Below are 27,504 nucleotides of genomic sequence, written 5' to 3' on the forward strand. Positions count from 1 at the left end.
TAATAATGAATAAAAATACTTGTTACAGATCCTACATGGCTGGATCCTGACACATGTCAGTGCATAAATCAATATGCACAAACTGAGGCCCCTGTTTGTGATGCCAGAGCTTGAATTTTTCTCCAAGGCATATGTGGGGATCACAGCTGAACACTTAGTTCAGCTTGGTTGCTAAGAGTGTTAACAACAGCATTGCCTATTTTCCTTCTCATTTGGACACACTCCTGGTCTCCAGTGATTCCATAATCTCTCAGAGAAAAATATTCCCCTCTTGCCCTCCCCTCAAAGCGGCATGCCAATAGTGCTTGCTTGCACCTACCAGTTATGACAGAGTCATATTGTGGCAAACACTTGTGAGATCTAACTTTTTCTTTCTTGCAGCTTTTTTGAGTGAATTTTGCGTGTACCCTCACAGTCACAGAACTCCAACAACAGAGTGGAGGGAGGAGGGATGAATGTCACTGCTAACCCCACAGAGAGGGAGGAGCTCCATTCTTCAAACATCAGCATAGTTATAAGGAAGGTGTGTACTCAGAGCATTTCCTCAGTGTGGAAGTTCACAGAACACTGAAGACCTGTCCTGAGGGTGCTCTAGAAAGTCTCCAGAGGGTCATTTAATGGGGGAGAACTCTGCCAACAACCATTATGCACAGCTTAACCAGGGAGAAGAGAATGAGATGGTGAGTTGTATCTCTGTCTAGGTCTTTCTCAACTTGAAGCACCAGATGGCACATGTTCTGCAATAAAACGCTACAGTCTGCAATTTAGTTATGGATGGTGGGGGTGTTTCCATAGCAGAAACATACAGTTAGAAAGGGATATAATTTTTTTTTAGCAGAAAGAAAATAAAGTTGTATGTGTCCACTGGACTTAATTGGCTATCCCCTCCAACAGGGGATGGCGTGACAGATTATTGATGGGCCAGGGTGGTGTTCCTAACCATTTGACAGATTAATCTCTAGGGTCAGCTCTAGTTAGATGAGGACTGGGAACTTTGGCTTTTTCTGGAACATAAAAGCACCTGTGTTATGTTTGTGTAAATTATTAGCAAATGCAGTCTGTTGAATTATCAACATTAGTCCAGCCTGAGTGCCTGTATAAATCTGGATTTCTAAATACGAAACTACCATATTTCTTTCCAGAGTTTTCCACGGAGAAGTATGTTTACATGCATTCTGTAACATGTGGAAATAAGTCTTATGTTTATGTAAAATATCTGATCTATGCATGGCACTTCTCTTAAATAGTAAGCCCAGTGCAAGATTGTAGTAAATTCAGTGCTTCTTAGCTGCTTTGGCATTACTGCATGTTACGGATCAGCTATTCGTCACATATGCATTCTGTCCATCTGACAGATTCTGCTGGAGATGTCAGACCCCTGATGCAGCCTCACAGCAACAATTCTCATGCATGTCTGGTGAATGCAGTGGTTCTCAAAATTCCTGTGCTGCAGAACCACAGTATCTCTGCTTTGAGTGTGTGTAGGATTTCTGGGTGTGCAACAGCCCCAGCAAAGCTAGTGAAACTTACAAGTGACGAGACTGTTGACTTCCAGAAATCCTGGATAAATCTTCAAAGTCTACTTACTGAGAATCCTATTTTAGTGAAAAAGAGACCATGTAATGGAAAAATGTGGACATTTGTTATCCCTAGATACCAGTATAGATTTTCATTCAGCTCTCTGCCATCCAGGGGAGATATCGTATTTTGCATAATGCGAAACTGGGTAATCTGGGATGTGCTGGAGAACACAGCACAGAGTCATCCAGCAGCATGAACTGAGTACTGCAGGAAACACAAGGCACTGGCTCTGAGGGTGGGGACTAATTAGCACAGTGCAATGCAGGACTGGCTCTGCTGCCGAGTTACTAAACCTGCTCGGAGCACCCGTCTCCTAGCTCTAGCCCTGGTCCTGATGTGCCACTGCTCCCCAGCTCCACACAGCTGCTGCTTCTGTGTCTGTGCTCCAGCCTGCGCCTATCCTTCTAGGACTATAAACACCCTGTCCTCCTCTTCCAACTACTGGCACTGTCACTAGCAATGCCAGAATTGAGCCTGAGCTAATTAGGTTTAAGTAGACTGGTGCTGTGTAGAGTTAGAGAAGAAGAATAGGCAGAGAAAGGAAATAACCAGCTTTTCGCCCTCTGACAATTTGATGCGCCCTTCTTTACAGCTTGGGACTAATCATTCCCTTTGCACAAACCCTAAAGTGCAAGGTATAAGTCCTGCAGTGGAAAAGATAGTGATAGACTTCAACAGGCTGCTGCTTCAGGAAGGATTTGCCAGAAATCTGTCTTAAGCATGTATTCCCCTGTTGTTATGTCTGAAGGAATGGGACAACTGCAGTCAGTTAGCTGGTGAACCCCAGTTTGCTGCTGCATATTGGCAGCTGTCTGCCTCCTTTGGGATGCCAAAATTCTGAAGGGAATCTGATCCAGGAATTGTATATACTTTGAGTTTGAAAAATTTAACTCTCCAAATTAAGAGAGAATCTGAAAGGCACAACCTTGTTCCTAATGGAACAATAGTGAATGTTGCTACTGGCTTCAGAGGAAACAGAAACAAACCTCTGATGAAACAGGTTCCGGTTGGTAAGAATGAGATTCAGTTATTAAATTCCATGTGAATCTTAACCAGTCTTTCAAGTCTAATCCTATTATCTGTTGTTATAGCAACAGGTTGTTTGTAATAGGGTACCTGGTGATTGGGTTGCCAGAAATATGATAGTTCCCAGCCACTGTTTAGGCTCCTTGCTGGTAGCTAGAGGCCTTGTTTTCACCAAAGAACAGGGTGCCTGAACTTGTTTGACTTTTGCATTTGAATTCTGCTGTGCAGATCACCTGGCAGGTACAGGCAATTTTTCTTTTAAACGTAAGTAACAAAAGACTTGCTGGACATTAGAGTGATAAGCCCTTGAGTGCTGGCTTTGTATGATTGTAAAAGCAGCTAAGAACCTTTCTTGGAATAAGCACATTTTCTGCCAGCTGAGCAGGTCTGGCAGCTTTTTCTGTCCAATAATCCATGACCACTCCCTAGACCCTTCACTCACAAGTTAAACCATTTTTGTTTAGTCACTCTTCTGACTGTTGGAACTCTCACAAGAAAGGGGATGTTAACAGATGAGGAAACAAAGTTTTACAATACACTACAATTTATTAAAAAAAATTATTCTACAGAGATGAGATGAGCCCTGCATACCAGCCTATTTTGTAGACAGTGCTACCTCCTGTGAGATAATGAGAAGCCTTTTGGAGTCTTACAGATAGCTAATCTTAGCTTTGTTTTCCAACATCTCTTAGTCTGGTGCCCTCAAGAACTCAGGTTATTTGTCTGTATAATGTTATATATGCCAAATGCACACATTGAGCCCTAAAAACCTGCTCACACAGTAGAAAAGTTGTGAAGGTGTAAATCTGTATTCATCAGACCTATCTTCAAAAGCAGGATGTCTGCATCAGCACAGCCTCTTTGTGCAATGAAATACGACCCAGCAAAAGTTCCTCTTTTCCTTAGCATCATAAAACCAACCTGACAGACATGTTCTTACTGGTGACATCAACACTAGGAGTTCTGCCAGCCATAGAAGTATTGTTTGACATAGTGGACATGCACTTACTTGGAATTCTTTGTAGTATAGGCCTCAGGAATCCTGAATAAGCTTGAAGAATTTCCAAACCCTGATTACGGTAAGGCATTCATGTGGCTAGATAAACCTGCTGAGAAACCTGCGTCTTGTGTGTGCCTGTTCCCCCCTTCTTCATGCACATTGTGGATACCTCTGTTGTGGGTCTAATATTCACCTTTTTTTTTTTTTTTTTTTTTTAATAAGATAATGGTTTTGAGAATTCTTCTAAAGAATTCCACTGTTGACTTATTGGACAATTTGAAAGTGTTTGTACTAATACTGTTTCTGTTTCAACAAGGAGTTACTTACACACTAAATATTTTTTTCACAAATGCATCATTCATGTGCTGAAGGCACAGAGTGAGAAAAAACACCTCAACCTAACAGAACATTTTATTCTGAAGTTAAGTATTGAAAGGTTCCAGCCCAGGGAACTTTGGCAGAAGTTAGGTTTGGAGCTTAGTCTATTTCCCTGTTTAGGTTTACTTCTGAATTATGTGGCCCAGGTAACCTGCTCGAGGTATTTCCAAACCATGGGGAATGATTTGCTTTGTCTTTAGATTCCTGCATGGACATCCAGATATAAAACAGCAGTTAACATCTGATGTTTGTTCTTTCCCAGCTTGCTCCTTGTGGAGCTCCTGAACACCTGCATTCAGAAATGTCACTTCACTGAGACACAAACCAGTGAAGCTGAACCAACAACACCTGTGTTCACAGCGCAGAATGTGCACTGTGTCAGAATAGCTTAAGGGTATCTATCTGTCTGTCTTTCTGTCTGTCTATCTCAGGACAAGTCCCTTGTGAGAAGCAGCAAGGTCCAGCAGACAGCGTAGTGGACATCTTAAGAGCATGGCCTTTTTTCCCAGCTGATCTGTTTTCCTTATCTTCCCATCTCCCGGTTTTCAGGATGAGGAATACTGATGCATGCTTGGTTTTGGGAACTGTCTTGAGATCTAAGGGACCAAACCATTTTTTTGAGGGGAAGCTATTCTGGAAAGCAAAGGCCTGGAAACATATGCAGGCATAGGGGGACTCAGATACGTATTTTGATATATAGGTGCATGGTTTCCTAGGCAAAGACAGAGTCTGCCCTAGCTCTGTGGTTATGTTGTCATATCAGGGAATCATTCAGCATTTCAGCAGAGAACACTGCCAACAGAAGATGATCCCAAATGACTGCTGGTCACATGCCGAGTGCCCACCCTCTCCCTTCTTAGTTGCATTAACTACAGCCTTATTGACTTCTCAGACTTCAGGTGTAAGCACAAAAGCTGGAAATTAAAGGAATGATTCACTGGCAGAAGCAAGATGCACGTGGCAGCAATCTCATTCTTCCCCACCCTGATATTCACACCTATCCCAGTTTGAAAATGTTATTCCAGTTATTCCAGGTCCAGACATTTACTGGAGGAAGTCTGAAGGCACGTTCTTTTAACAGTTCTTCCCTTAGGCGTCCGTCTCCTTGGGAGTTCCTTTGCCTTGCTGACAAGCTGTAGATTCTGTATTCAGGCATCTGGATCTTGCTTGTAAGGCATTGCTGTGAACAGTAAGTTCACATCATTCTATGTACTATTCTTCATGCTGGTCCTGACACTAATTTTGTAAAATTTTGTTAAGAATGTGACTAGATAGAGGTGAATGGAGAGCCCTTTACCTGTTTATAGGAGCACGTGAATATTAATAGCACAACTGCCACACCAACTACCTTCTAGCAATCTTGCTTGTCTTATCTGCTGTTCTCCGTGAGCTTCCTTCTATCTGCTGCAGAGTTGCCTTATTCTGTCGGGCTGCTCAGAGATTATAAAAGCCTTTGAAAATGTTGAGCGTCTGCATCTCAAAGTGGTATAACCAGGTCCTGTGCAATGTAGGCCACTTTGCTGTGTAGTTTAACATATTTTTCCCCCACAATTACCAATTTCTGCCCTTCGGAAACCCCACAGAGATTAGCTAGGAAGATAGAGCCTGTCTTTTGGAGAATGACATAGAGCAGGTAGGCTAAGACAGAGTGTGGAACCAGTGGGTAGGGCCTGCGTTTCGCATAACAAGCAAAGACGCAGCCACAGAACCAGGAATTATGCATTACTCATCCTTCCAAGTACTTTGCCTTTTCTTCTCACCTTATGAATGGATCTTGCAATATCCGTGGCTGCAGATATCTGATCTTCAGAAGCAGATTGCACAATTGCTGCAGATATACTAGGAAGAAGGAGATTGAGGAATCTTAACCCTTATCTTAGCAAATTCTCCTGGGCACCCAATGTAATTGCAGCCAAGCAATCTCCCACCTTAGATCAGGGCTTGGTCTCTTCTATAAATTCACTGGATACATTTCATTTCACCTTTACCAAGTCCCTGTTAGTGCTACTGAGAAGAAGGAATTTTGCCATGGTACCAAGACCTGGCTGACAGTCATCCCTTTGAAGTTTTGGGCAAGTCATCTAGCCTCACTGTAACAACTTCCCCAGCTTTAAAAATGGAATAATGATGCCTACTCATACAGCTACTGTGAGTAGCTTCCTTTGGCCCTCTGAACATGTAAAGCATTCTACAAGTGTTCATTAGTTGTTCTTACTAGCAGTTATTATTTTGGGTTGTTAGGACAATGGCACGTATTGGCAGTATCCAAAATCCCCATACTGGAGCTATCATGGAAGATGGTAACAGCCCTACAAAGGCTGTTTCTGTGCCGAGTTGTGCAAAGCAGCTCCAGCTGGTACAGCCACACAGTGTCATGCAGCACATGCAGAGACTCTAGCTGAGTCTCTAAAGTGTAGGTGCATTAACGCAGACTCACCGCTATGGCAGGACATCACTAGTGCTTCTGATTTCGAAGCAGGCCCTGTCTCAGCTGCTGCAGTGGGTCTGCACTACTGGCCATCCCCTTGTGCTGACGTACTCCCGTTCTTCAGCTGCCTCACTCAGGGACCTCACTAAAGCTGACCAGGCAAATCTGTGTTCCTGACTTGGGGCCTAAAGGTTAGGGCCTCTCTATTTTGACATCATTCCAACTCATGCACGCACATAACAACATCTCATGCTGAGTTTCACAGCTACATAGAACTATTTTAAAGGTTTGGTCAGCAATCCAGATTTTGTGAAAGTGGATGAAAACTTCTGTGGAACATGCAAAATTTTTTCCTAGTCATGTTTAAGACACATAAAGAAACCAAATAGAAGTTCTCTGACTTGTTTTTTCACAGTACCATACCAAACAGTTCCTATGGGAGAGCAATGAATGATGGGAAAGTGTAGTATTCCAGGTGTTCCTTTAAGAGAAATAGTAATGATTTTTTCCTTGTCTTTGCTGTACAGGAGATATTTGGTTACAAAACCCAAGGCTGCCGAAAGGCTTTGTGCATTGCTGGATACATCTTGTCCTGTGGGGCTCTGCTGCTGCTGTTTTACTGGAAGCCAGAGTGGGACGTGTGGGCAAACTGCATCCGCTGCAGCTTGGAAGAAGCGGATGTTGTTCTGCTCAGAACAACAGTAGGTGCCTACTTTAATCTTTACATTAGTCCCTAGTATGTAGTTAATGGGAAGATTAGTTAATTGGAAGGAATACATTGAGCTGAAATCTCTTACATTCCTGTTTTCCTGCAATAATGTCTTGTCTTTACCATCACTGATCCAATGAACTCTCAAGTGTTCCGCAAATTATGTGTAACACGCTGCTTGGAATGGTAACAGCTGATCAGGCAACAAGCTGAAAAAAATCGAGGTGAAAAAACTTTAGTATCTCTGGTTTCAAGACTGTGTTAATTGCTCTCAATCCTTCGTCCTCCCTTCCACCATGTCTTTGCTTTCTACATTGCAGATCTGTGCGCCAGATTCTAAAGCATCTGTTTGACAGTGTCCAGAAGATCCTTTTCCCTCACTTGGCCATCCTGGTGAAGCTGCCCCTCTCTGTCAAAATTCAGCCAGTGGCCAAACAATAGATTTGTCTAGCTCTGTCCCCAGCAGTGTCCAAGAGTGCGTGATGAGGGATCAGTATAAGGAAGAGGGCAAGCTTAGATTGCTTGTTTTCTTGGCTGTGTGTTTCCATTTTCCATCAGCCCTTCCCCATGTCCAATAAGCCCACAGTCCTGCGGTTAATGCTTTCAGGGCTGTTATGTTTTGCTAGTAGTTTCCCAATACAGATTTCTATCTGTTGACGACTGTACTGAAGTACTGCAACATACTCAAAGCCTAATTTCATTTCATGCAAGCTACTGCAACACTAAAAGAAGCAAATTGAGACTTGACTCTGAATCCCAGCTCAGCCTGAATACTCCAGGAGCTGGCAAGGTTGGTTTACTTCCAGAAGTTTGATTTGTTCTGCTTCAAAGACTCCTGAACAATGGCATTTGCAAAATGTGCAGCTGCAAAATGGATCACTTGCTACCACTATATGTTAGCTGCCCTCTTAACTGAGCAGAGCAGCATGCAGTTAAAATCTTGGGTTTTGAAAATCACAGATCTGCATGTTCAATATTTTATATTGAAACAATCTGCATCGCTTTTTAATCTTCAGGTCAGTTTGGATTTTAAATTACCTATTCTTGTGTGTAATTTTCAATGGGTTTGCCATGCCAAGCACTTTTCAAATAATGAGTTTTTAAATTATCCTTTATGTATTTAAACAATAACTGATTCATATTGTACATTCTTGTTGTCAGGAAACTCTCTCAAAGCATGCTCTGGGCATTTGGCAATTTCGGCTTTCCTTCGTGGTTCTTTTTATTAACATGACAGTTGGTTTTTTTTCCATACATTCTGATGATGTCAGTTCTCAAATGTGATGGCTACTGCTAACGAGGGTGTAAGTAATCCCATCAGCTTGATCATTGGAATTCGTTTTTGCTTCACATAAAATCTTCATTCATAATTCATTATCATCTCCGCAATTGCAATGTAAGAGCCTATTAACTCACTTTTGTTATTGAATTTTGACTCATTTTAGTTCAAATAATGAGCACCTGTGTTGTTCACTGCTTCCCACCTCAATCTGCATCCCAATGTCTACAAAAAAAGATAAATATCAGGAAATAAATATTATTTTACTCAAACTACCAGTTTAAGAAGAAAAGTGCACAAATAAATAAGATATATAAACATCATTAAAATTATTTTTTGAACCCTTAAATTATTCAAAAGGACTCATATTTGGTACAGAATCTTTTTTTGTTGTTGTCATTTCCAAATGAAGTTTAATAACTCTGCTTCCAGAACCTGGCTAGCTGAGGTAATCAGCTTTTTCCATCTGCGAAACTGCTCACACTGAATATGGTATATAAGCAGTCTTATAGTTGGCTTTAATGCATGTGGTTCAGTGTTCAGGACTGAAACTTAACATGAGGGTACTTAGTACAGTAGTTGCTCTAATCTCTAAGACTGTACTACCAACACTAGTTATCAGGCAGTTCCAATGTTGAACTTATTTTATAAAAAATAGCAAGATCATGAACTCGGTTTGTGGCAAAAGCTTGTCTAAGGTACCATGAGGGAGGCATAGTGCAAACACACTTGTTCCAATGAAGTGTTAACGCAGGAATGACAGTGAAAAGGTATTGGCACTAAACATCCATTTTGCAGTACAGCACTAAGTTCCTTTTGATCTTCCCTTTACAGTATGGTCACAGCATTTCAGATTGTCCTGAACTGTTTGCCTATCCTAGATCATGACCTGGGTGTTTGCATTCCATCCTTATCAGCCAAGCACCAGACCTGCAGTCAGTATTACTCGCAGTGCTTACGTTTTGACAGGACCATGCTTCTGCTCCCATTTTTCTGATTTGTCTATCAGTCACAGGTGCTGGAAGGCCCCTGTTGGTTAGTTCTTTAAAAAAGGTGGAGCAGTGCTCTAGAAAGGCCTACTGTAATCATTCACTCCAAGGTGATTGTTTGATCTGATTTTGAGGGAAATTGTGATACTTTTCTTTTATATTCATTTAGGATGAATTTCAGATTTACTCTCGTAAGACTGTGACGTGGATCTCTGTGTCTGCACTCATCAGAAGTAGATTGGATTATCCAGCCCCTGCTGAGGAAGACTCAATCTTCAGCAAAGCCATAATGAAGCCAAGTTTGCAAGTAAGTAAAGTATTCCCTGCAGCATCTGGGAGATTATAGCAAATCGTAGCCACACTTCATGGAGTGAAAGTGAGCTGTGAAGCGTATCCAGCTAAGAAACTTGTAGCCTGATAAGCACAGTGAGCTGTGGAAAAACAAGCTAGAGACTTTGGAGAACTATACTCACCTCTGTAAAAATCCTCTCTTACTCCGAGGTGGGTTATGGAAAAAAACTCCCCACTACTCCTGAGAGAAGACCTACATTAGAAGGAGAGCTTCAAGACACTGGGGTTGGTAGTGAAGAATCAGAGTTCCAAATCAAAAACTCATTGCTGACATAGGAATCAAGGAATTTAAGGGTGGCTGTGTGTCTGGAGGGAAACTGCGAGAAACCAAACATCGCAGGTCCAACAGTAACATGAAAACAGGGATGAATACAGCTGAAGGGGAATAGAACAGAAAAGTGCCTGAGCAGGGCTGCATCAGTATTTCCAGAAATGTTTCATCAAGGAGAGTCCGAAACACACTTTCGTGCCTTTGTGTGCACCAATTTGTGCTTTAAATCACATTTGCTGGAGTTAGGTCTTGCACTGTTCGCTGTTCCTGCAAAAATGTATCCTGGTTTCTGCCAGTTCCATAGTTTTGAGGTCCCAGTGAGGCACTGGAGGAGAAGGTAAACATTTAATTGATCCAAGCAGACCACAAGGTTCCTCATGAGTTGAGTAAATATAAATATCCCCATTTTACAATAGGTACCAGACATTCAGTTACAAGTCTTACCTAGCATTACACATTAAATTGGTGTGAGCACTAGGAATGCAGTGGAACATTTGCTAATATCTGGCTCTTGATTGTAGATACTATATCACTGCACTGGGGAACCCACCAAAGAGCTATATTCCCTTCCAGGAAATAGATTCCTAACTTGCTAGCATTTATTTTTATATCTACAGCAGTTTTTAGTAAATACTTTCATTATAAACTTAACTTTATCTGAGCAAAGCTGTTGCTGTTACTGCTGTTTTGTGTGGGCATAAGAAAGTTTAGTGCCAGCTAGTTTAATCAACTGGCACAGCATGAAAGTGAAGACTGGTTTGTAACATCCTTCAGAGGATCGAATTAGTGACATAAAAAAGCCCAATACAGCCCTCAAAATGATAGGCCCTTTGAACAACACTTTCATATCAATCAAAACATGTAGATAGAAAAGAACAGATTCCAAAGCAGCAAAGAGCAAACAATTTAATCCTTCACTAGCAATTCAGAAACCCCTACTTATTTGTCAGTTATAAAACCTGTTTGCTGTTTAAGCTACCTAAGTCCATAGAGTAATGTGCAGCGCTCAAGAGCTGTCCAAGGACCTGTTCCGGCAGCGAGTTGAGTCCCTCATTTCCCACTCCAGTTTTTAGCATTGCAAATATTGCAGTCCCTATTGCATGAAATCTAACTGCAGACCTCTTGTTAGGTTAATGACTGTGGTTATAGCTCCATTTTGAGTCAGTGTATGAGTTGGATACAGATTTCATTGACTTGTAATAATGCTTATTGCACTGGGTAGGGAGAGTCCCTTGGAGCTGATTTCTTTATTACTTATGTGTATAGGTGTATAGCCCTGCCTTCTTCCAGCTGATATGAAACACCATTACCTCTAATAGGCTTCATTATTGGACAGGACAGACTCCTTTTGCAAGCTATAAATGGCAGCGTGCATTCCTAATGGGTAACTGCTCTGCAAGGGCTTAGCATTAGCAGTGACTCAGGACATATCCTGGGATGGCCTTTCTTGTCTGTTGGCGTATCTGTTCAGCTGAATGACTCGGCACCATGCCTGCAAACTGCCCAAAGCCCGCTGCTTTCCTTAAAGCCAGACAGAAGATACTGAAGAGGGGCTTTGACAACTGCCTGCATGCACACCACTGCTTCAGTGATCTCTTCCCTTCGTTCTGTGAAATGAGGGCAAGGACTGTATTCCTTTTTTTCAGAAAATGGGGAGAGAAGAATGCTGCTTTGTACTTGCTTGACCTAAAGACCTATAAAGCTTACTGGAAACTGCACTGAGGTGGGACTCCCACTCTATAAAATAACTAGGGAGTTAGTATATACAGTCCTGTCTTCTCTCCCTCCCTGCCTCCCATATAATTTGCTTTATCTGTGCTTGACCCCAGTGAGGATGCCTAGCTGAGATCTGTGAGCAGGCCTGGGAATATCTTTGTTTGCTGTGTTGCATATATTGTCCCTGTTTTGTTTTGCAGGTGAAAAGTATCCAAGTGCAACAAATCCGCTATGTCTGGAATATCTATGCGAAACAGTTCCAGAAAGTTGGGTGAGTTCAATGCCCTGGTTACACAAGTCTTTGAGGAAGTCAAACTTCTTTGTGAATATCGTGCTAAGGAAAACACTCCCTTTATATTTTAGAGCTCTAGAAGACTACCACACTTGCTCAGCTATACATGCCAAATTTGGTTCTGGTCTGACCTGCAATGAACAGAATGTCAGGTATACATTTTAAAACACAAGTACTCAATATATGGATTTCAAAGTTATGTAAATTCACTGCTGTTGGTGCACTTTCCTTGAGTTTCTTGTGTATCCATTAATATGCACATAATTTTAGATTAAATGGCCATGCATGAAAAATTGAATGAAAAGAGCTAGAGAATGTTGTGTATTCCTTGTCAAAGTTTTTGAAATGTCTCAGTATTCATTACTGTTATTGTTCTCAATCAGGAAATAACTATGTCCTGTAACTAACTCTAAGCAGTTCTTATTTGGAGTAAGTCTCCATGAGATGATGCAGATAAGTTGTGTGTGTACTTCTTCAGTGGGGCTCCATGTAATTGTATTGAACTTCTAAATCAATTAGTTCTGGTAATTTAATTTATTCTGACAAACTACTGGATCATTAGACAACTTATAGGTATTCCTGAAAGTGCTAAGTAAAGACATGATCTTCAGTTGATTGAATACTGAAAATCCAGCTCCTGACCTTAGCTTATGTTGAATCTTACATTCAAATCACCTTTAACTTTATGCAAAATTATTTTGTTTTAGATAACTTAGTTTTAGGTGCAGAATTCCTTTGTTTATGGTGCTTCAAAGGAATTTTTTGCATGAGGGGAACATTTGCCTAAAGGGCTGTGTTACACTTCTTGTCTGTATATTTCATTTGTACAGTTGTCTTTTCTGACATGAGCACTATAGGGGCATTTAATTTTTTATCTTTTTCTTGGAGAAAGATCCTCACAGCCATTAAACTGGGATTGGTACAAGCTCTCAGGACTATTGAAAGCTGCAGCTTCTTGAGTGAGCTACATTGCCACTATTTTATATGTAAGTGATGTATATCTGTCCCACACAGGAGACTTATATGTGGGCCAAACACTGTTGATGTTCCAGTGATCCCTATTTGGAAACTACTCATCAAAGAGGTTAAGCATTTCTCTTGCTTTTACTCTAGGCTATGTGGGGAGGCAGAGTGTGCATATGGAATATAATGGATGCTATGTCTGAATTAGCTTCCCAGTACTTGCTCATCAAGCACACTCCTTTTGCAAATCCTTTTAAAGCTGTTCCATGAAATCACCATAAATTCATTTATTCTCCACTGTTCCCTGTCCTCCACCCCCATGCCTGTGTGGCTGCTTGGTATTTGTATGCGTCTGTGTCCTGGGAGCTCATTCTGTTGGCCTCACAAGGGTCAGTGAACGTTTACAAGCTTCACTGGAAATCCATCCTTCCAGACAGAGGCTGTCTCTTAATCAGCAGAGGTTAAGTGAGCAGCGGTAGCTGGTATATGCCTGCAGCTGCAGAGAGATCCAGTGAGCTCATGACTCTGGGCACAGCGCCATTTCAAACACCAGTATCTTTTTCAGACAGGAACTGGCTATATGTGGCCTAAACAGAGCATTTGTGGAAATGTGCCTATGGTGTGTAAGCTCCATCCTCACAGCACAACCTGCTCTTCTCTCACCTTTGTTATACGTAAAGAAGCAAGCAAAACAAGGCTTGGGCTGAACCATTCACATCCTACATAACATCCTATTAGTCCAGGTTATTTGGCCCTTCTGTCAGATGGAGATGGTCCAGTCTGATTAGACTGAAGCCACTGCTAACAAAATTAGAAAGGGGGTTGGGAAACACAATGCTTAACTCAATAGCTTTTGTTCCAGCCCATTTCTAACAGGATGGCCTGGCTGGGTATACTGGAGCCGTTTAAATGTGGCCAGCTCTTGAGTATTGCTTTCTCTCCAAACAGGTCTTAAATCCATTTTACGTGTTCCAGCTGTTCAGTGTGTGTCTGTGGTTTGCTGAAGATTACGTGGAGTATGCCACTGCCATCATAATCATGTCTCTCCTCTCAATTGTTTTGACTGTGTATGATCTTAGACAGGTGAGACACCTTACCTTTTACCACAAGGAGGATTTATTTCTAGTGTCTGGGAAAGGCCAGTATGTTACAACATGCACATGTACAGTGTTATGAGAGTTACTGAGAGGTTTAGTCTTGCGATATTATGTAGTAGCAGGTGCAATGGCCTGGCCTCCTAGTTATCATAAACTTTGTGTGGTTCTTTACCCACATCCTCCCTTCCCCATCCCAGTGCTTCACTTTGTAATCTTTTGTTACACCTTCTCCGTAATTAGGGTGAGCAATTTATTTCTCTGTATGATTGTAAAGTTCCTGGCAGGGCCAGATCCCAGTTTATGAGGGCTTTCATAACCACAAATAACAACATGGAAGAATTGTTAGTGTATGAATTGCATCATGTAAGATATAACACTTTTGTGTGTTCTCCTTTAATTTGTAGCAATCGGTTAAACTGCACAGGCTGGTTGAGTCTCATAACAACATCATGGTCACTGTCTGCAGAAATAAGGAAGGTGACTCCTATACATTTTTTTCTATAATGTGTTTTATTTCTATAGCAATTTCTATCAAACTCAAGAATGAACAGTATCAAATTCTTTCTAGGGCAGTTCTCTCTTCTGTCTCTCAGCTTGATTATCTTCTACAGATTGGGTTAATTTGACCTAGAAGTATGTTGTGGCACATGAGGCATATTCATAACTGACGGAGCACAGTCTTAGAAAAAAATATCAGGATAACTATGTCATTTTTCTTAAAGCAGTGCTGACAAAGCCAGCCACATAGTCATTAAATGTCTGTGAGTCCACCTAATTGCTCCATGCAAAGTCTGTTCATTGCCATGGTATTTAGAGTACAATCCAAAAAGATGGAGTCAAACTAAGAAAGGTAGATCAAAGCTTCTTCAGCTAGGTCAGCGCATTGGAATAATAACCATTGGTTGGGCTCCTGGGGAGAATTCTGCAGTTCAAACTGATGCCTTGGCTTTCTAAACATTGGAGGTTGTATTCTTAGGTCCAACTTGTGGTCCTTTGTTTATCAGACATTATAAAGAAGTAACAATCTATTCAGCAGGTAGTTCCTTGTATTTTTTCCCCTCACCACAGAGAAGTATATGAAGCACAAAGCTTGCATTACATGTCACCTACAGGTTTCCAAGAGCTGGAATCACACCATCTTGTTCCTGGAGACATGCTGGTTTTGAAAGAGGGCAAAACCCTTTTGCCCTGTGATGCCATCCTGATCAGCGGGCAGTGTACTGTAAATGAAAGCATGCTGACAGGTACAGTTCATCCCTCCCAGGTTTATCATCAACACACCATCACAGCCGTAGAGCTTCAGCCACTGACACAGACATACAGTGTTATAATTTAGCACACTTATTATGAGATAGTACACAGCTAGCCTGGAAAGGGATACTTTGGGGTGTTTGCTGTAATAAAGACTGAATTGTAGTTAGCCCCAGCTTATCTCAATAGGCAAGACAGACTTTAGGAAGGACAGTTCATCCTTTTCTTCCTTTCTGGGGTGCAGCATTTAGGAAGGGATCCTCTGATTAGAAAGGAAAAAAAGAGGAATGAGCAGGACAGGAGAAGAAACAGTAGATATGGAGCAAAGCTGTTCCCACTGAGGGCCCACAGTCTGCTCAGGCTGTAGGAGTTTTTCTTGATCACTGTGAATGTCTTGTCGCTAGTCACTGTGTCTCCAACGTATTGGAGTGTCTGTCTAGCTCTCCAGACATTTAGCCCCATGTTCATGTGATAGCAGTGGAGGACACACGAGGTGAGGCAGTTCACTGCAAAGCAGGATTTTTGGTGCAGGAGATGTTCATAGTTCTGTATCTTGTCTTCAAATTTGGTCTTGGTCTGAATCAAACTGAAACCCACAGTTGTAAAATTTCATGTAAATGAGAAATTCCAGACATCTCTTTCATTTAGAAAGCTTCAGCTGACAGAAAATATTTATTCTGTTTCACCTTAGTGTATCTGCTCTGATGTAAATAGGATATTTGTCAGCTGTCAAGCATTGAGCTGAAGGCTCTCCTTTTTACTAGGAAGAGGAAAGAGGAAATGTCATGTTTAATCTGCCTAAGAGAATAGTGTAGTGACCTGCACATGAGGTTCAAATTCGGTAAACAACTTGTGGCCATCAAGTGGCATCATGCAACAGCAGTTCAGGTGTTCAAGTCTGTGTATCTACAGCTAGAGTTCGGAGTCTCCTTGGACTGCTTTCAGTTCTCAGACTTACACAAAGCTGTTGTACCAATGCAAAGGAGAGCTTTTCTCTGGCAGAGTCTGTTTGCTTGCTAGGCTTCAAACTATTACTCTGAAGGTGTCACAATATAAAAGTAACATTTATCTAAACTGGTTTTACTAGTAAATAACTTACCATCTAGATGTCTAGATACTGTACTTATTTGAAAGTCGGCAGGCTGATTTTGAGGTGTACTGCAGTCTTCCTCATCTGAGCTAATCTTTCCTAGGGGAAAGTATTCCAGTAACAAAGACCCACCTACCCCAAGGTGATAACTTCAAGCCCTGGAGAGTGCACTGTGCAGAAGATTACAAAAAACATATCCTCTTCTGTGGAACAGAGGTCATACAGACAAAGCCAGATGACAGAGGAGTAGTGAAGGCTGTGGTACTGCGGACTGGTCAGTCAATGCTTCAGTTTGCTTTTCCTTTCATGCTTTTTCTTCCTGGAAGAGAGTCTGACTTAATGTGCCCAGTCACATTAAGTTAAAGGCGTTAATCCAAATTCACACTAGTCAGATGGAGAATTGATATCCTGGGCTGGGCTGAGCTATTATGCATTGTTTCCATTTGCTTGGCATAACTATTACAAAAACCACTAGCATATGATTACAAAGAAGAATTTCGTTTTGCTTCTGAGACATTGAAAAGGACAAAAATAACTTTTTTCTATATTCTGCAGAGTAGGTCACACACTCTAAAATTAAAGATCTGGGCCTTCTTTCTTAAGTTACAGAAATTATGAGTCATTTTAAAGCCCTCCATTCTTTGTAGAGAACTTTTGGAAATGTTTTCCCTTTGGAATGCTTTTAGTTTGTTTTTCCAGGCTTCAATACAGCCAAAGGAGATCTGGTGAGGTCCATTCTCTACCCTAAACCCATGAACTTCAAGCTGTACAGGGATGCCCTCCGGTTCCTGATGTGCCTCATAGCATTTGCAGCCATTGGAATGATCTACACAGTGTGTGTATTTGCACTTAATGGGGTGAGTTAATAAATGCAGGAGAAATGGTCACACCCAGTTTCAAGAGGCTTGAAACTTGACTGGCTTCATATACATTTATATATGAAAATATAGTCCTTGTCACTATCCTTTTTGTCTTAGTATATGAGGCCATTTTACAATGTAATTGTATTTGCGACAGTATACAAGGTCTCATACATTCAATTCCAAGGTGCCAAAACCCACTGTTTCCCAATTGTAATTTCTTCTGAGGTCCTAGCAAATCCTATGCAAGCACTGCATGTCTTGTCAGCAGCCTTCAGTATGCCAACTGCCTCTGTTTTTGTGTGTTGCCTGCCCTGTGCTTGCTGATACATGTAATTATCAGTGCATGTAATTAGCATAATGCTTTCCAGAGCTCTGAAACTGAGAGATCCCAAGGGCTTAGCACTCTGCAAGTAGCTTTTACAGACTTTTTGTGGCACTTCTTGTATATTCCTAGAAAAATAACGAGTGAGTCATGGGTTAAATGGGACACAGACTGATGTATCATTGTGAAAAGGCAGCATTACAAAAACTTCAGTTTAGATCAAAGACCCATCTATCCCTGTCCACTGTCTCTGAGAGTAACCAGTATCAAATGCTTGTGGAAACTGGTTAGGAAGTAGGGCAAGTATACAACAATTCTTCCCTGGTGTAGTCTTCTAACTTCTTGAAGAGAAAGGTTTAACAGGTCAGTAAGCTATCTTTTGTATCTAGATCACCTAGCTTTACTAGCCACTGAAAATCCACCAGAGTGTGGTTTAATATATTTCTGAATTAATTTATGCCTTGGCCTTGCCAGCACCTCTGGCAATGATTCCCATAGTTTCATTATGTACTGTGTAAAAATTTTTAAATTCACTGTCTAAATCACAGAAGGCACTATAGATTTTTGTTCTAGAGAAGTAACAAATAGCTGCTTTCTATTTGATATTTCCTGTACTATTTGTGATTTAGAGATCATTGGCCACTGCTTCAGCCACCTTTCTTCCATGTTACAGAGCCCTCAACAGTGCAGGTGTAAACACAGATCCCTGAAATTTACTGATGTTACAAAGAACTCCGTGTTTTCTTCTGCCCTTTTTTTTTTTTTTTCTTTTTTCACATCTTTGTATAGTTATTTGGTGGAGGCAGGGGTGAGAGGGAGATAACCTTCATTTAGTTATCACTCAGCTTAATATACTTGAGAGCTTTTAGGAAATAACTTGAACAACCAACTATTCTGTATCAATTGAGTCTCTGAATCTCTAGACAGTTAGCCTGAAACCCTTTTAAAAACACTTCACACATTCTCATGCATCAAGGTCAATGTAAGAAATAGTTGTATATTGTAAACAGTAGTTCTGAAATTTTTAAAGCCCAATTGCTTTAGAACTTCTACAGAAACTTTCAAGAAGTCATTTCATGCCTTGATAGTTATCTGCTAATGTGAAGTCCAAGTCCTGAGTTGCAAGGTTGATTCTGCAATTCAGCTTTTGAATAATTTTTCTCCATTGGAATAATCTACAATCAGTTGGCTCAGAAGATTAATTCCCCTCAGGATATCAAAGAAAGTGTGTTTAAGAACATATCCTGGTGTCTGCTTTTTAGTGTTTCCTTTTTTTTGTTTAACTTCCCCCTTGTTATATGTAAAATACATGCTGATGTTATCACAGCAGCTGGAACTGTCTTGTAAGACTGGTGTAAGATTCAGTCACATAATATACTAAATGGTTTCCCTTCAGTGAGTCTGTTTATCTAAAGGTCCTAAGTGCTTCATTCTAACATAAAATAGATAGAAAATAGATATGAAATATTATCAAACTGGTGCCTTCTGTGGTCTGAAACAATATCAGTGAAGGGGGAATGAGAACATGACGGAAAGTCCCAGGCTCAGAAACAGGGATAATAGACTCTATGATGGTTTGCAGATCCTTCTGTACTGCAAATTGTCTTTAGTTTGTAATGTCTCATTTCAGGGACCCCAGTTTGAAAGGCATTCAATCCTTTAGCAGTGATACCAACTGCCAGGAATAACAGTGCTGACATTCAGCATACTGGCAGTCAGTTTTACACCAACCTCTAAGCTCCCAAATTAGAGAGTGCTTTTAGAAATGTAACTTTTACTTCCATGTCTCTTCCTGCAGGTAAAAGTAATTTCCTTTCACAACTCCTAGAACATAAGGTCAGAGGAAATTATTAGCTCATGCAGTCTGCCCTTCTTTTCAGCGGTATCCCATACATCTCACCTATCACCCTAACATGGAGTCCAGAGCTATGCCTGCAGGCAGTTGGATGAATGCCCATATAAATGGCAGATTCTTGTGTGCTGTATCATGGGAAACTGGGCTTGACTGAGGGTGCAATAACCTAGCTGGCATGTTTGAACTCATGTGCTTTGGAGGAGACTGCGGGCTCTACCTGGCAGGTTTGTTAGTATGGAGAATGAAGAAAGGCGTGGAAGCTCCTCTTTAGCAGTGTTGTAGCCTTAAAGCCCTTGGTTAAATGAAAGCAATTAATTTCTTAGGGAGACGAAAACGTGATGGACCAAGGGCAGAAAACACCACAGCCTGAAGCACCTCCAGTGGAGGGGAGGAGGAATGAAGACAGACAATCCAAGCAGCACTCCTTGCCACCCTCTTTCTGATAACTGTCTTTGGTTTTGTGTCAGGAGGAGGCAGGAGAAGTGGTAAAGAAGGCTTTGGATGTTATCACTATTGCTGTCCCCCCAGCTCTGCCAGCTGCCTTGACAACGGGGATCATTTATACCCAGCGGAGGCTGAAGAAAAAGGGCATCTTCTGCATCAGCCCACAGAGGATCAACGTGTGTGGACAGCTGAACCTCATCTGCTTTGACAAAGTAACTGCTACGTGGTGGTTACTCTCTTACTAGTAATGGGAGCCATGCGAGGGGTGGGAGAATATGAGCTTTGATCAAGCATTTTCATTGTATTTTAGAAACACACTGACCAATCTTGTATACTTAAGTTTATGTTTGAACAGACACTGTTGCCAATCGTTTTTCTTGGAATCTAGGAATGGGCTGGTAGCACTTTTTCTCTGTACTGTGCTGGCATTTTCTGGACAATAACTTCTTAAAATAAGTCTTGCTTTTTATTCCTCTTGGAACTCTCATGTGGGAAGTTAATTTAAATGTACATTTTAACTTAGACTGGCACCCTAACAGAAGATGGCCTGGATCTTTGGGGCTTGCTGCCCTCTGAAAGAAACTGGTAAGGCTCCTTGACACACCAATGGCATTTAAACTTGGTGGGATAGTGACTGAATTCTCCTCCTAGACATGTTAACAAATCTGAAATACAGTTAATGTCAAACAGAAGTTTGAAGTTCTTCATGTTTAGATTGTTTCTGTAGCCTCTGAAAAATGAGTTTGTTGCGTCATCCCAGGAGTCCTGATCCACATGAAAACATGCAGCCACTGTCATCAGTGTTTGGCACAGCATGCCCAGGCAGGGTAGTCTGCAGTAGACATACCAGGTTAAATCTCAAAGCTGCAGCAGTGCCCCAACCCTTTTTGACAGGAAGTCACTGTTAGCCATGAGATTGCTGCTCAGTTCCTTCAGTGCCCATGTTTTTGTCCATTTACGTTTCCAGAAACGTACGTGCACAAAAATGCTCAAGCTTATACCAGTCTCAAGCTCAAGAGTCATTACAAAAGTTGCAAGGAAGATATTTTATAGAAATCTGTTCCTCTGTCCATAGACCCCTTAACTCTGCAGAATACACCTATTCTGAGCATGTGTATCCCAGCCTGTAACAGGTGTGTGAGAAATAGCTCATGAGGGAGGACAAGTCCCCAGAAACATGCTTGTGGTCTGACCACAGGATAGAACTTTAACAGCTCCCTGACTTGAGATTCTTTTTCTGTTAGTTATATGTTGTTTGGTGTTTTCTGGTGATAGTTTCTGTGTTCTCTTTTGTGTTAGCTTCCAGGACATTCACAGCTTCCATGTGGACCACAGCCTGCCTTGGGGCCCAGTGTTCAGAGCAATGGTGGTTTGTCATTCACTAATTGTTTGGGAGGGCAAGATCCAAGGAGACCCACTGGATGTGAAAATGTTTGAGGCCACTAACTGGGTAAAGCTGTGTTTTGTTGTTATGCAAATAGTGGCACGGAGTTTTGGTGTTCTTGCAAAGGCCTCCCATGCAAGTAGCCACTTCCCACGTACAAGTAAAGCAGCTAAAACCTAGAAGGGATGCCACATGCTCAGGCTTTTGGAGAAATGTTCCTTGTTTCTGCCTAGAGCTTTCGCCTAGGGGTACCTTGACTACTTAGCTTATTTGACTGGAAGTGGTGGATGTCATGCAAACCCCACTGGGGTTTCAGCTCTGACTGTGGCTGCTGACAGATAACAGGAAGTCTTGGATGTGATTTCTATGCAGATTAAGACTGCTTTTACAGAGTATGTAAAAGACTTCTGCCAGCTTTGAAATAGACTTTAAACTTTGTTAGACCTCTGTCAATGTGGAGATGTTTCTATCATCTTCAGTTTTGAAATCCCATGCCACAGTGAAACCACTGTGCTTTCAGCCTCTGTCCCATTATGTACAGCCAGCCATCAGTATTGCTATTTACTGTCAGATCAGTTGGGGGTAGGGGATGGGAAATGAGCATTTATGAAAACTAAAAGTCTGCAAATCTGAGATGGATAAGGGGAAAACAGCCCATAATTTCCTGGGGGACGGTATAGCCACAAGCTATTGCTGATGTAAGATAAGAGATTCAGGGCAAGTTTAGTTAGTTGAATGACAACATATGCACTTAACACTTGTCTGTTTGGTATCTGCAAAATATGTAAAACAGCCAAGTTCCAAGGAATAAACTATCCAGCAGTGACAGGAGTTAGAGGATGTTTTTCCCCATAGGCATCACCTTGCCATCCCAGCCTTAAGCAGGCACCCATCAAAGTTATAAATTAAATATGAATAATCCTTTTAAACTATTCCTGTGAAACGTGAATAATTGTGTGCCCTTTGACACCATAAAATATTTTTGTTCCTCACAGTCATGTTGTGATGATTAAAAAACCCAGCTGATTTGTGGTATACTTCAAGAGCAGAGGATGGTGATTTTTACATTAATACAAACTGTTATTTATTATTTCCCCATTGGATCTGTGCTATATCTAAAGATTTTCTCGTGTTTATGTGGGTTGGAATGAATAAAGGATTTATTGTCAGTGAGAGGACATAATCTATTTGCTGTGCAAGAGTGGAGCAGTATCTTAGTGAAGCTGGTGAAGCTCTGGATTTGATTGCCAAAAGAGGCAGTAGATTTTCCATTACTGGAGCTTTTTAGTGTGAGATCAGACAGACTGCCCCTCAGTAATGAATAAGATATCTTGTTTTGAGAGAAGGAAGAGCTCCAAATGATTTCCTGAGGTTCCTTTCAGCTCTACTGGTGCTGTGATGTGATAGATTTTTGTCTTTCAATACACAGGTGATAGATGATTCCAGTGGACACCAGATTGAAGGTCAAGGATCCACATACGCCACAGTTGTTAGACCTGGGCCTAAAGCCAGCAGTGTAAGCTATTGGCAAGATTTACCTTCATGATCAAGTTAAACTGTCAGTGTGAGAGTTACCTTTCAGTAGAGAAACACTTGTTTATCCTAGTCCGAGAGAGCTCTTCCACACTTCGTCTTTCTTGTACTGCCTGTAGAGAGATTGCGTTACTCTCTCTGATTAAAAAGAGATGCCTGGGGGCGGCTGCTGCTCACACCAGAAGCAGGGGGATGCTGGATGACAAGTTGGCCAAGTCAGGAGTTTGCCTGTCCTGGTGGCTTGAGACTCAATCCAAACTCCTCTGAGTGGTGAAGATCTCTAAGAGCACTTGGGACTGCAGTGGAGTCCGGTAGCTGATGTCAGACCATTATTGGTGACATGTACTAAGGCAGGACGGGTGCACTTTTAGACATCCATTTTCCCTTTGCAAGACCAGTGTAAGGCCTAGCAGTGTCTTGTTAAAGAAACAGAACTAGTGAGTTCCTTTCAGTAAATTGTATCTAATAATCTGCTAAAACTGTCAGTGAATTTTTCCTACTGCTTAAGCTAAATAATTCTGTACAAATTTCACCTCCTCTTTATATACCAGTCTTTTCTGTCCTACTGTGACAAGTGAGCCCATTACACTTTGGTTAGCTTCATGTGATGGCCCAAAGGACAGACCTAAAATCCTTTGTCCTGAGTTTAAAATCCTTGCTTCAGTATCTAATCCACTTGCTTTTCTCCTAGGCCCCTGTGGAAGGAGTTGTCATTTTACGTCAGTTTCCATTTTCTTCAGCCTTGCAGAGGATGTCTGTCATTGCTCAGGAAATTGGTGGGGAACAACAGGTCTTCACAAAAGGGGCTCCAGAAATGGTAGCCATGTTATGCAGAGCAGAAACAGGTAACTAACATTTATAAATGCTTCCTAGAAACACATTTGTATAAGTGGCTTCTGGTGGTGCAGTGAAGTGGAAGGTCCAAATGAGATTTCTGAATCAGAGACTTTATACTTCAGCCTGAAGAGTTAGAGTCTCTCTGTTGTGCTTCAAGTCTAGGGCTAAGCTCTCATACAGCCCTTCTCAGCAAAGAAGGACTGCTAAGAGATAAAAGCAAGTACCTACTCTTGTACAAGGTGTATAGTGTCTGCCAGAACAGATATTTGGAAAAGTTGTCTACTGGTCCATTATACCCCAAAAAAGTTGTCTTTTTTTTCTCCACGCCTTGAGGGGGCAGCTAGAAGAGCACCGCTCCTTCATGACACACCAGAAGAAGGTAAGTCTGTGCAGAACAGTTTAGGATTCTCAGTGCAAAGTGACAGAGGAGAGGCAAAGATTTTCTTATTGAGCAAAGTTCAGTTCAGCAGCTTTCCTTGATGGCCTTGGCCTCGTGGCGTGCTTGCCCTCTAGGACAGGAACCTTCCCTGATGCAAGGCCTCCTTTTATTAGAAAGCAGTCAAATGCTCTGATGAACTGTCTTTTCTTCTTTTGCACAGTCCCGTCAAACTTTGAAAGCAAGCTTCTGCTCTACACAGCACAGGGCTTTAGGGTCATTGGACTGGCATGTAAATCTCTACAGGCAGGGAAGCAGTCTACTGATCTAACAAGGTAAGCCACAGACTGCTTCTTATCAGCCACATTCAGCCATGGGCTAATGGTGCCTCACATACTACCATTACCACAACACTCCTGCCAAGAGCAGGGCTGTGGTACAGAGTTTTGTTAGATTCAGGCCAGAGGGAATCTGATTTAAATCTGCATATAGGTCTGTCTGAGAATGGGTAGAGGGCACTTTACTACCCCATGCTTATAGTACATCCCCAGAATCCTTGCACATTTCTTAACTTTGGATTGACATAGGAAGTATAACTCTAGTACACTCTGAAGTCTAGTACACCCCTCCCTAAGTCCATCATTTTTACCAGTCTCCTTGAAGATTTATCCAGGCTCTCAGCTGAAGAGAAGTCTCTTTTTTTTGTTACCCTGGCTCCTTCATTAAGCAAAGGCAGGAGATGACCCCCATTACTGTGCCTGTTCTCTAGCTCAGTCAAAGTCAGCAGGCTATCTTCTGCTGTCTTGGTCCAGTCCTTTAGCTTTCTAGCTTTAGCTCTCTTTAGTTTCTAGAGAAGCCAGCAGACTCTTCTACTATTAGTTTTCCACAAGCCTCACACAAGAACACCCCTCTAGCTTTTGCCTGTGGTACTCCAGAAACATCACTTCTGAAACATTTGCGGTTACTTAGCATCTGCTGTTCTCTCTGTTTACTAGCTGCTGGTCCTAATCCAGATGGGGCTCACTTGCTCTCTCACAGGGCTTTTTGCTCTGCTGAAAGGACCAATGACACTGAGGCAAAGTGGAAATGGTTTGTTTAATTCTTGTGACAGGTGTCATAACAGACCTATCCATCCCAATGAGCAGATATGTGTGATATGATTTTGCAGTTGTGTGTGCAGTTATAGCATGTGTGATATATATACTGACAGGAGAAAAAGGAAGAGTGGAAGTCAAACACAAGATCCACTGTGAAAGCAGTGACTATTCAGGCACCACCTGACTCAGCTATTCTGACTGCCATGAAAGTGTTTGGCATCACCTCCTCCTTACTACAGTGGCTAAAATAAGTGTTTGAAAGCTTTTATTTTTTTCAGACTCTGTTCAGGTCTACCTGTCTCCCTGAGAGACATCTCATTTTGATTCAGGTATGGGATTGTTTACCAAATTCTGTTCTCAACTGCATATGTTCAACTGTAAAAAAAAGCAGTAGCACAGGTGTAAAGAAAAGAGCAGGAGAGAACAGAATTGGAGTTCCGTTATGCTGTTTGCTCAGGTCCTACTGTCAAGAGTAACAGATACATTTACTAAGGTGTGTTTCTTCATTGTACAGTCCTCAAATGAAAAGAACTACTGTGCATGAACTTTCTAAATCAGACCACCACAGTTTGGGAATCATGCAGGAAATTCAGGGTGCTTTTTCATGCTGGCTAAGGATGGTGCATGAATGGAAAACAGTCCAACTTATCAATCAGGCTTCATGTTGGTATGTGGAGCAGATAGGTCGAAATTTGCTTTTTTTTTGTTGTTGTTGTTGTTTGGTAATGAAGCAAACATAAGCTGGAAGCTGGCTATGTATTGAACTCATTCTTCAGAACGAGGGAGGAAGAGAACAGAAGGATGAAAAATCAAGTGAAGATTCCCCTTACACGACAAGCACCACTTGCTGCCAGTGGGAAGCAAGCCCTGCTGGTATTGAAATAGCACCACAAAAGACAGACAATCCAGGACTGCTGAACACTAACCAGTTATTTTCATTCTTTTGAGTTAGGTGGGATGTTTAACAGTTATAACTGGCTATCAGCAAATTCAAGGCTAAAACAGGCCAAAGGCAAAAAGAAGAATTAAATCTGTCTGTCTGTTCTTCACTCTTAGGGAGGAGGTAGAATCTGATCTGACATTCCTGGGTCTGCTGATAATGGAGAACAGATTAAAGAGGGAGACAAAGCCTGTCCTGGAAGAGCTCAGTGCTGCCTGCATCAGGAGTGTTATGGTCACAGGTATCTAAAAAGGGTGGATTATTTATGTGGCCCCTGGCCCAGACAGGAAGTTCAATGATGTTTGAGTGAGCAGTCTGCTGCTTTGTCACTGCCACTGATAGGAAGGTACAGACATTTTTATCTTTTGGATGATTATAGTCCAAGAAGCATCTGTGTTGTAATAATGACGTGAGCTGAACCATAGAGGCTTATGTCCCTGACAACTTCACCAGGCTGTGCCAGATACCTAACTCCTAATCTGTCCCACTTTCACCACAGATCAGAGCCTTCCTGTTCCTCTGATGCTTTACAGTGAGTCCATTTGTTCTCCCTGGTAAGGTTATCAGATGACATGCACAAAGACATATTATGCAAGATCCCCTCTTCATAGGGCCTCATGAAATCTTGTTGTCATAAATGAGCAGAGATAGAGCATGGATGCCAGGACAAATCACTGAACCTTATGACATCTGGTAACTCATACCTACAAGTCCCTAATTATCCTTTTTTTTTTTTTTTTTTTTTGGGATAGGATAGCTCCCAGTTTTGTCATGGTCCAAAGACATTTTTCCAGGAGTCACACAGATCTTGTCTTCTTGGGCTTCAGCCTGTTCAGCACACACCCTACAGCAAAGCCATCTAAGGCCAATTGATAACAATCGGTGATACTAGCAGCAATTTAGCAGTGAATCCCTTATTGTTTTTTCTCTAAAACATCTAATCTAGGAGCACATTCCCCATCTGTATTTCTTCAAGCTGAAGATTAAAATATTTCACCTCCAGATGAAAATATTTAATTTATCAAAATTTTTCTGAGGTACAGACACTGAAATCTTAATAGAATCACAGAATGGTTTGGGTTGGAAGGGACCTTAAAGATCATCGAGTTCCAACCCGCAGGGACACCTTCCACTAGACCAGTTTGTTGAAAGCCCCACCCAGCCTGGCCTTGAACACCTCCAGGGATGGGGCATCCACAGCCTCTCTGGGCAACCTGTTCCAGTGTCTTATCACCCTCACAGTAAAAAATTTATTCCTAATATCTCATCTAAATCTATCCTCTTTCAGCTTAAAACCATTACTCCTCATCCTATCACAACACTCCCTGATAAAGAGTGCCTCCCCATCTTTGTGCAGGTCCCCTTTAAGTACTGGAAGGCTGCTCTGAGCCCACTCTTGATCCTTCTCCTCTCTAGGCTGAACAACCCCAAC

At 41.7% G+C, this 27,504-nt stretch overlaps 1 protein-coding gene across 1 annotated transcript; it reads left to right on the forward strand.

The window, feature by feature from the left end:
• Positions 1-546: 546 nt before the first annotated feature.
• ATP13A4 (ATPase type 13A4) lies at positions 547-26,313 on the forward strand (the record flags this gene model as incomplete). Its single annotated transcript, XM_010073925.1, has 18 exons — positions 547-680; positions 6,941-7,114; positions 9,560-9,697; positions 11,929-11,999; positions 12,092-12,172; positions 13,035-13,104; positions 13,932-14,066; positions 14,485-14,557; positions 15,193-15,324; positions 16,525-16,695; positions 17,121-17,278; positions 19,929-20,117; positions 20,429-20,490; positions 21,205-21,355; positions 22,719-22,805; positions 23,514-23,667; positions 24,259-24,370; positions 26,189-26,313. Coding segments are annotated over exons 1-18 (2,146 nt in total), but the record flags the coding sequence as incomplete, so codon positions are not given.
• Between the last annotated feature and the right edge of the window lie 1,191 nt (positions 26,314-27,504).

The sequence above is a fragment of the Pterocles gutturalis genome, unplaced genomic scaffold, assembly GCF_000699245.1.
Source record: "Pterocles gutturalis isolate BGI_N339 unplaced genomic scaffold, ASM69924v1 scaffold50307, whole genome shotgun sequence".
Lineage (NCBI taxonomy): Eukaryota > Metazoa > Chordata > Aves > Pterocliformes > Pteroclidae > Pterocles > Pterocles gutturalis.